We start from the raw sequence: 10,382 nt of genomic DNA, 5'->3' as shown, positions 1-10,382 counted from the left end.
AGAGCGGAGGAGCCTGCTGCAAGCCAGACGTAAGGCAGATTCCCGGGAAGGAGCTGTTAAGTATTAGCTGGTACACAAGTAGGCAGTAAAGCGTGTGTCTGGTACAGCAAATGTCATCTGCTACCATAAACATAGGTTATGTCAGCATGCTGCAGATGTACAGTCAGATCCATACGTTTCTTACAGCATGAAATAACTCTGGCAGCCCCTTTCCTACCACGGACGGTGGTTCTCCCGGCTCGCTAAGTGCCCCTGCAGCTTTTAATGCCTCCTGCAGCGCTACCGATTCATCCCGAAACAATGCTGACTTCAACAACCACCTAGTCAACAAATTACAGTCTTGGGATAAAGAGCACAGTGAGATTTTTATGGAGACGTATGGCACTGGAGTACACATGGATAAATAGGAAACACTTGTAACTCCCCAGCCCTCGTTCGTCCCCAGCCAGCATGCTAATACATAAAGTGTTTGTTAATATCTGGGACTGTAAATGTTTAATTACAGTCTGTGGTAAGTCTATCCTTCAATTGTAGAAATTTCCTACCCAGCATGTGATTTTAATACCCTCCGAAACAGAGGTTTTATAGCACATCTGAGCAGAATACCCCTTATTCACAGACAGGACGATCAATCGTCGAACAGCCACAAATCCTGTACCACAAATTCTAATAATTTCATAGAGACAGCCAGCTTATGACAGCCAAAAAGTAAAATACCAGAACAACTGCTACTAGGGAACAACAGCATTGAGGATACAGTTTTAGCAGAGTGCGATGCTGTACATGTAAGATATAATCGATTCCTTATGGCCAAAAATCAAGAAACAGAAGAAACTAATAGAGTCAAATACAGTACTGTTGAAATAAAATAATATTGTGGTTCTGTGGGTTCTAGGACTTTTATATTATGTTTAAAGAAGCTTCTAGCAAATGCTGCTTATGCTAAATATACTGTGTTTTGTTTTCTTTTTTTTAATGAATTAAGCCAGGAGTTGTCTTTTAAAGAAGAGGAAAGGGGGGGGGAAAGAAAAAAAGAAAAAAAGTCTTGTTTGTGTTAAATCTCCCCTGTTCTCCGTTTGCAATTCAATAGTGCCGTGGGAACCAGGAAATGAAACCAACTAGAGACAAAGAAAAATTAATAGTGCACCATATGTCGCCAATGCCGAATCACATACACTGAAAGTGAACAGAGAGCACACGTGAGGAAGCGTAATCCAGCCGGCTGCGTGTGGGCTGAAAACAGCCTCTGAGTGGGAACAGAGCTGAAATGGTTAAATAAATCCATTTCAAATAAGCCAAAAAGTACTTCAGTCAAAAGGAAAGCATCCCTTAAAAGATGTATACATGGAGTTTTAAAAGAGGAAGCATCCTTTTCATTTGTAACCTGTCATTGAGCAAGAAATTATATATATATTTTTAAAATCATTAAGCCAAATTGTCTGAACTGCCGAGAAGGAAAATCAAGAATACCCCAACATTTATTCGGCAGGCAGAATCCCTGTGGGGACCAGCTCCAGCACCCAGGAGGGCTTCCCAGCCTCAGTGGATGCTCTCCACGACCTTGGGATCTTGCGCGGTGACGTGACGGGCAGCGGCGTCAAGCTCTGTGCCAGGCACATGGGAACTCACCTCCCTAATGTGCTCCCGCTGTCAATGCCCAGGAGTCACTTTTTTTCAAAAACCCATGGAGTCACTTTAATTGCATGGGTTGGAGAGGCTGCATTGCAGTTTTTAATTACAGAATATTTACAGGAAAATGAATCTATTGACAGGCTACATTTCTGCACATAAACCAACATGAAAAATTAATTTGTTTGCATTTCTCGAGCCAGAGTCTTGGATTTATTGCTAACGCTGGGCACAACTTTTAGAACAAATTCATTCAGATCTCCTGCAAGGATGGTTAAGTCAAAGCTGTGAAGTCTTAAATTTTCCCAATTTGCTCCTTCAAAACCTCATCAAATAATAATTTTGTTCAAACCCCTCTGAAGTCTTTACATTAAAAAATGAACTTGAAGCGAAGTGCTGAAAGCCATTAACTAAACCCCACAGGCAGCGCTACCGACCTCAGGAGAACCAAAACCCCACGGTGACAGCCCCCATGCTTCACGTGCATTTCCTCATCACCCTGTGGCTTTTAAACAGATTTATAGAACTGGAAATAAATTAGCCCAGAAATAGTTACCAAATCTATTTTTCCTAAAACGATCCCTTTTCAACCCAGTGATGCTCTATAGTAAGAGATCAATGTGAAGAAATGTCTCTTGGTGCAACGATGGAGAAGAAAAGATGTGGCTGCAAACAGCCTGTACCTGTCCTTATCTCTTGGGGAAAGAACATTAGAAAACCCGATGCACCTAATGCTCATAAGTTCTTTTTTGACAATCCTTCAACACCTCAGAAGGCACAAATGAAATATCACTTTTCTCACTCCAAAACCAGCAGTAGAACGTCAGATTTGGATGTGGTGGTGGCACAGTCAAAGGCACATCTGAACACTTGGAAGGAGGAGTTGACACATTTTCAACCGTTACCCCTTCAAACAACAAATTCCCCATAAATTTTCTGGTTGCATTGGTAGGAATGCTTGTTATTCTCCCCAAGACTTCAAAGAGAGAAGAAAGCAAGCTCCAGCTTTTCCTCTAGCTCTTCCCTCACCCCCCCATCAAACCCATATTACATGATGGAAACACAACAGATAAGAAAAGCAAGACAGAGCTTTAGAACCAATAAATCCACTAACATGTTAAAATATTAACGCAGCGCTCTTTCGGGTAAATGGAAGCAAACTAAAGAACTCTTTAAAGGGAGAACTCTTTTACTGAATAGTTTCTGGGTTTAAAATTACTGGAAGTCCCTCAGGGTAGCAAGTTAAACATTTTAGAACTTCCCCCCCCCCCACTCTATTTGTCTGCAATCGTGAAAAAATAAAATACAGCAGCATCTGGTACCAATTTAACTTCCAGACACACCTCTACCAAGAAAATGCTGTGTTTTTGCAATGACACTGAAAGGCAGGGGAGGGGTGAAGAGGAAGCCTTAACTTTGTTGTTCCAACAGTAAAATCCAGGATACTTACTGCAGGTCCTGGAAAACAAAAGAGAAACAAAGAAAAAAAAAAGTCACTCAATTACATATAATACAATAAAACAGCACATAGCAGGAACCAAAATTGGTATGATTCAGCACTTCTCCATTCATTTCCAGCAGGATGACTTTCAAAAACACCCTTAACACCCTCCACATCCTCCCATTACGGGATTGTACTTGCAGAGGGTGTAAACTCTTTTCCCCAGCCCTCTTGCCCCACGAGACCTTGGGCACCTCACAAGGTATCACCTGCGTTCAGGGCCTGGGGCATCACATACAACCAAAGAGCAGCAACAGCAAAGAAAGCAAACACAGTTGGAATCTTACAAATACAAAACGCGTTTTCACCACGGCGCTCATTTTTCTTCAGGTTATGCAAGAGGAGCTGCGGATACGTTTGCAAAAGCCAAAGGAGCAGCGCGTTGCCACAGGCACCTGGCAAGGACATTGCTACAGCTGCCACCGATCCCAAACATCGCTGTCATTTGGTCCCTGTCCCTCCCCAACCCCAAAACACGTCACGCAGCGCTGCAGTCCTGCGTCACGTCCACGCAGCCCCTGCCCAAGGGTTTGACTGTGCTTAGAGACAGCCAGTGGGCTCAGATCCCGGGGATAAAAACCCATCAGCATCTGCAAGAGGCTTTGGGTACTAGTTGCCAGAGCCTGAAGTTGTGATTAATGGAAGTAGAAAGATCTCTGCAGCTTTCCCACCGCTCGCCCAGGCTGGTGCGAGGCAGAGGTGAACGCCAAGCCCCTAATTTAATGCAACCCGCATTTCACTCCCGTTTGCGAGGCAGCCTATAGCTCCCTGTTTGGGCCTTCTTCATGCTCCATTTCCCGCCTGATCAAAACCAGAAACTAATCACAATTAGAAAAGGAAAAAAAAAAAAAGTGGGAAAGATTAATATGGAAGGAGGAAAAAAAAAATCATTTTGGTTCATCTTATTCAAGAATACTTGAAGCTAACGCCTTCTTCACGGGTTTTAAAATTTTTCAAAATTAAACATTGAGAAGTGGAATAACAAAACCCAAGAAAAGCTTAAGACTGAAAGCAAGTAACAACAGGCAGAGCCTGTTAACCCGTGTTCGTCAGCTTAACCTGGTCAGCTCTGCACAGAACCACGGCCAAGGGGAGGAGACAACCTTCAAACCTCCCTCCATGCCCAAAAGTCTATTTTTTTAAGTGCCAAAATTCACACACGCTCACTTTCCTCGGTTTAATTTCTTATGAATACAGAAGCCAATGGCTCTATGCCAATTTATTAACTGAGAATCATAAACCTGATTTATTAACTCCCTCATGCCAAGCTTCCAACAAAAGCCCTTTTGTAGAAAAGTCAAAACTAAGTCTCGAATAAGAAGCAGTCAGGAAATTATTTTAATATGGGATTTCAACCATGCACCAATTATAATCTCCTTGGAATTTGTTGCCTTTCCCCTTTTCTCAGCTACTGTTTGCTCCCAACACGTGCAGGCAAGTGCTCTTTTAAAATGTTCTCCTCTCAGATACAGGAACCAGCTGGATGGATGGAACAGCTGGATGAGAGGTCCTGCATAGGCAACCATGGGACTCTTCCCATCCGCACCAGTGGCATTTACACTAATCCTTAGCTGCACTGTTGGCCAAACAGGACTAGATAAATCTTCATAATGTTAAACCTATTGAAGTCATCTTCTCTTAAGAACAACACAAATTTCTGGCTGGCCGAATACGCTTTTCAAAAGCCTAGCCACAAGATACTTGTTTCCTATAGAAGAAAGTCAAATATTTTGCAAGCCAACAATAAATAAAGAAGTTAATTGCATACCCAGGGGCTATCCTCCACCTGGCCATCTCCTGGATGTGGGCACATTGCACAGGAGACATGCTCTTTTCAGAGGAACTGGCCAGAATTTACTGCTAATAACTCTAACTAGTGAGAATCAGCTTGGGAGCCCCAAACAAAGAATGAAACCACTCTGAAATGATGATGACGACAACGATGATGAATAGAAGTTGGAAACAGCCTTTGTGCATTTAAAACTCCATAACAAATTAGCCTGGGGGCTTTATTCCAGAAGGAAGAGGAGAAAGACAAAATAACCTGCAAATGCCCAGGTTTTGGTGCAGGATTGATTTGTTCTAAGCAAGGGAAACGTGCCGTGCCTTTCCATGATCTGCAGCACACGTTGCTGCTGGGAGCAAACACCCAGTACCTGAGCCTGCAAGGGCACGGAGATATTTGGAAATACCAAGAGATTCCTCAAAGACATGAACAGTGTTGCTAGCAGGAGGTGAAAAAAGAAACTCAAAAATAAATGACCCAGATTTCCTGACTAACATTAATGTTGTTTTGTATATCCAAAAACCTAGCAGGTCACGGTGGCATCATCCCCAGCTGTACACAAACACATGGGAAATGACAGGTCACAGTCATTTATTTCCAAGTGTTTTTGCAGCTTGAGAATTTTGGGATAAGCTAGCATTTCTGTTTAATCTGCACATTGCTTATCATGCCATGGCAGGAGACAGCACTGCCTGGCAGGGGAAACAACACCAGGCAGACCCCTCCAACAGCTCGGGCAGAGTCAGACGCGACTGAGCTGCTGCCCTTAATGGACAAAGGACACATCCCCAGGGTAGCACACACATCTGTGGCCACTTAGATATGTAAAAAAAATTATAATTAACCCCCAATGCATAGGTACACATATAAATATCTATATAAAAGCACATGTACATGTATTTATACACACACACACTATACATATACATACACCTAGAGTTATTAATCCTGGGTGCTATAAGGGAAGCAACTAAGTCATGGGCCACAAGGAAGGACAACTGCTACAGTCACAAGAAGTTGCAGATATCTGCTCTACATCAGTCTGAAAAAGAATATTTGTCACTGCCTTTGCCCTCAATAATTCTTACCTGTGTCTCATCGCTGGTCACACGGGGAACACGCTCTCTTAGCGGGAAGGTTCATTATTGAGAGCAAATATGGGACAGATGAGGGTTTGTCCTAAATTTCAGTAAAAGCCAAAGCAGTCCTCAGCTACGAGGGTACGTGTATCCAACTCGTCATGAGACATACAGGGAGCAGTGAAAATCTCCAAATAAACACAAAGTTCTGCAGGATTTACCCACATGCACGCACACACGTGCTACCTGAGTAACAATAAGTGTGTGTTCACACTCCTCCGCGCAATTCCACGGCCAAGGGATTTGAAAGGATCTTAACGTGTAAAACATGGGGTGTAAGTATGCGTAGGGCTGGGAGAGAAATAACATGTCCCTGCACAGAAAATGATTTGCATTTGTTCCTTAAAAAGAGATTCTTCCCTGTTCCAAATGAGGATATTTCTGTAAACAGAATAGATGTGAGAAAGCAAAAAAACCACAACAGAAACCCAACAAGTTTGAATTGAGACTGTTGGAAGGTCAAATTAAAGAAACAGTTGTAGCACAATGTAAATTTGGAAACGCAAAGTCATGGGGGTGCGGCAGAAGACTTTTATCCCATTTCAGCGATTTCTAAACATTTCCCTTACGAGTGTTTTTGAAATGGAAAAATTCTGTACACAAAAACTTTTGCCAAGTCAACGTTTTCCAGTGAAGTAACACTTCACCAAAAAATGTCCTTCCAGGCCTACCTGTAAGGGCAATTTTCTGCCTAAAACGGCCAACGTTTATTCCTTTGTGCTGCAGCTGCACATGGTGGATGCAGACATGCACCACCCAGAGCCGTCGCCATCAGCTTTGGGTGTTTATTCCAGAACCAGCTCTTGCTTCATGTGAGGAGAGCAGAGACCTATTCAGAGACTTCCTAGACTTAACATTTCAGGCGTATTTTCTCCTGTTTTTTCCTTGAGGGATTTTGAGGTTCAGATCAGTTTTTGAATCAATCTTCAAGCCAGGAGGAGAAAGCAGCGCGTTGGCATGAGAGACACGAGCATCACCTCTCATCATCCATTAGTACAAAGACTTTGAACCAATATTTAAACCAACTTCCCAAATCCTGGATCTGCTTCACCCATCCCTCAGAAACACCCTGGTATGGATCAATCTTTACAAAAATAAACGCAAAGCCCCAAGGAGGGCTGTGCGGCCGTACCCCATCCCGCTCACGCAGCACCAGCTGGCAGCAAGAGAGGAAGCAAAACCTCTCATGCTCCCCGCTGAAATCCATGTTATTTCACAAAGAAAGAAAGAATAAGCTAACGTGACATTAAACATGATTTTGCCTTTGGCATGGAAAGAGAACTGTATCTGGAGACGCACAGGCTGGCTGTCAGGACCAACCACACAGTTGGTGCTGCAAAGACTTCCCTCACCACCGTGGAGAAGGCTGCAAATCCCATGCAAGTTTGTATTAAAATTTGTTTTTCTCTTTATACACAGTTTCTACGGGTGGGTGTACATGGTTCTTCAAGGTCACGCTTGCTTTTCAACTGTGCAAAAAACCGCTGATGCTCCCGTGCAGGAGTAAGGGTGATGGGACCTGGGTGTTGGTCGTGGCAGGATGAGATGGAGCTTGGGACACACTGGGTCAGACCAGACAGCCAAAAGGTCAGTTCAGGAGTGACACCTCCCCAAGGAGGCTGCGGGTGCAAGTTTCCTGGCCTCATAGTAGGAACAGTAGAATAAATCAATTTTTATGAGTACCCTCTTCCACACTAGCAGCACTCAGGTGACTGTCACTGCAGTGACTCCATCCCTTGGGAGCAGTTCGAGGACACAGGACCAGATGATAGCAAGAGGAAATAAAATAGGCTGGATGGAGCCATTGGACTCGATCGCTCCCTGGTTCCTTTAGCTGGGCTGACAGTGGCAGAAAACCTGCCCCAAGTACCTGGTTGCTCATATCTGAGGTCAGGGAAGAGATGACAGCAAGGACAACCACGCCACCACAAGAAGCTCAAACTGCCGCTGGTGATGCGAAGTACAAGGACAGGCTGGGGTTTTAGCAGTGACGGTGCTTCACCCTCACATTTTAGCAAGTGCTTTTTGAAGCATGTGCAGCCAGGCTTGCCAAACAGTCCAAAATGGTTATTTTTTTTATCCCCTAGAAATGACTTAAAATGAATCCTTTATGGTATAGTGTCTCTCTACGGTAGACAGCGGTTGTCTCATCATGTTTTCCAGATGATGAATTCTTAGTTTAGAGAAACAGAGCTGTTGGATTAATTTATTTATTTTTTTAATCTGAGTCCATCGCGGCAAAAGAAAAAAGTAAAATTCAGTCTTGGTTTAAATCAACAGGAGGGTGCAATTTAAAAGAGACAGAATGATCTCTTAAAAGTTTCTCTGCTTGTTTCTAACTATTGAAAGCTTCAATATGAATCCAAAAACGTTTTCCAACATGACCATTTCAACAATTGCCAGCAAAAACGCTCCCCTTGGCAGGGCTGAGACCAGCGCTGAGTCTTCTGGCTCCACAGCTGCATTTGTCTGGAGGCTGTAAAGCTATAACCATGCAGGGTCCCTGGGGACAGACGCTATCGTGCTACGCAAACAATGTTTTATTCATATTTCGGAGCTGCAGCGAAGGAACAAGGACCTGGTTTATATGTGGTCAAGCTTCTCAAACAAATATAGAAATATATATTCAAGCTATCTGTTAAAACAAACATCTGGCAGCTCAGCCAAAACCAATACACAGAAGAACGTCTGCTCTCCACGTTTCCATCTGTTGAGACTGTGCTGCATTAAATAGATCTAACTGGTGTGTCCCATCGAGGGTGTCTGTGCACACCTTTGGGTGCACACGTGGGTGTCTGCTGCACTCTCCTTGGTTTTTCTCCACAATTGCAAAAAAGTTCAAAGGAGATCACACGTTGCTATTAACAATTTTTTTTTTCCCTTCATGATGCTTGTTTTCCTGCTCCATTGATTGCCTGGCAGCTTCCTGCTTCAGAGGATGCTCAAGAGGTACTCGTGGATGTGGCACAGCATGAGGGCAAGTCTTGCTTTTCAGAAGCTCAAGTATGAAACAGGGAGAAGGGAGTGAAGGGTAAGGGCATGCTCAAGCTCAGGAATACCTCCTAAACTTTTGTATGGGCTCAAGAGACATCTTGGACAATCTTCACATAAATGCCTGCATATAAACCCCAAATTCATTGACTGACCTCACCAGCTGCCCTTCAACCAAGGGCTGAATGCTGTTCTCCACCACGCTCTTTAACATCCTAGTGATACTCAAAAAAGAATCAGTCTAATCCTACAGCCCAATTGCTAGGAAAACAGGCTTTAATGAAGCTGCCTGGGATCCATCACCACCCCTAGGAGTGCAGTACTGATCCCCTGGCAATGAGCAATCCTTGATGCTTCAGGAGTGAAAATATCTCAGAAAACACATAACACACTGAAATACCATCAGCAGAAAGAGAAGGGAAATGCCTGCCCACCTTCCATGGAGATCAGTCCATGGTCTGCAGCACAAAACCCCTGGATTTCCTTTCCCTAGCATTAAAAAAAAAAAAAGGTTTAAATTATTTGTGATCAGAAAGTTATGCTGCTCTTTTTGAAAGCCCAGTTGTGTATTTGCTATAGCAACAGGCAGCAGAGAACAGCCTCCTTGCTGAATAAAAACCTACCCCATCCCCATTTGTGCTCTCATCATTCAAAATCCTAAGAGCCACGGAGTGTAAAATTTCATCTGCTGCTTTCCCACACGCAGAGGCAAACTCTGCATGGCTTTCGAGGTACATTCCTGTCTGTTTTCCTTAGAAAGAGCAACGCCAATCACCTCTCTCCCTTCCCGAACAGCACTTCAGAACTAACAGCACAGCGTAAACAGCACTCCTGCCCAGCTGAGATGGCACCGCCGCTTTCACATTTCACAAGACGGGGAAAAAACCCAAAACTAACCCACTAGATACCAAAATGACAGAAGCATATAATTAAAGTAAATAGCTCAAAAATTCCCAGTGAGGCCGGTCTGCGGTTTCACGCAGTTTGGGGGATGCGCCCACGGCAGGTGACTGAGGTTTGGTTTTCCCCAGCTCTGAAACTCAGACACCACCCATCCCACACGTGGGACCAACAGGCAATGCAGGGACACATCCACACGCAAGGAACAAGCCAGTGCACACCTCCCATCGAGCACGGCTGGGGGGTGTCTATATTTCTGTGCTAACTTCACTGCTGGAAGCGATAATAATGCGTCTGAATGCCACAGAGGAGAAATGGAAGGATGTATGAAATATGCAACACTAGCAGGTGTTTTGAGTTGGATTTTTTTTTTTCTTAGGGTTTAGGTTTATTTTTTTTGTTTTTTTTAAAAAAACCTTCATATCCAGCCCACAGG

At 43.7% G+C, this 10,382-nt stretch overlaps 1 protein-coding gene across 1 annotated transcript in view; it reads right to left on the bottom strand.

Moving 5' to 3' along the window:
- LOC104280642 (collagen alpha-1(XXIII) chain-like) overlaps positions 1-10,382 on the bottom strand; it is a 165,137-nt gene that overhangs the window by 33,405 nt on the left and 121,350 nt on the right. Inside the window, 1 exon segment of the mRNA XM_009878355.1 lies at positions 3,080-3,087. Within this exon segment, the coding sequence (XP_009876657.1) occupies positions 3,080-3,087 (8 nt within the window).

Source organism: Apaloderma vittatum, unplaced genomic scaffold (assembly GCF_000703405.1).
Source record: "Apaloderma vittatum isolate BGI_N311 unplaced genomic scaffold, ASM70340v1 scaffold3311, whole genome shotgun sequence".
Taxonomy (NCBI): Eukaryota; Metazoa; Chordata; class Aves; order Trogoniformes; family Trogonidae; genus Apaloderma; species Apaloderma vittatum.
The sequence above is the reverse complement of the archived record's forward strand: the minus strand, read 5'-3'. Positions and strand labels throughout refer to the sequence as shown.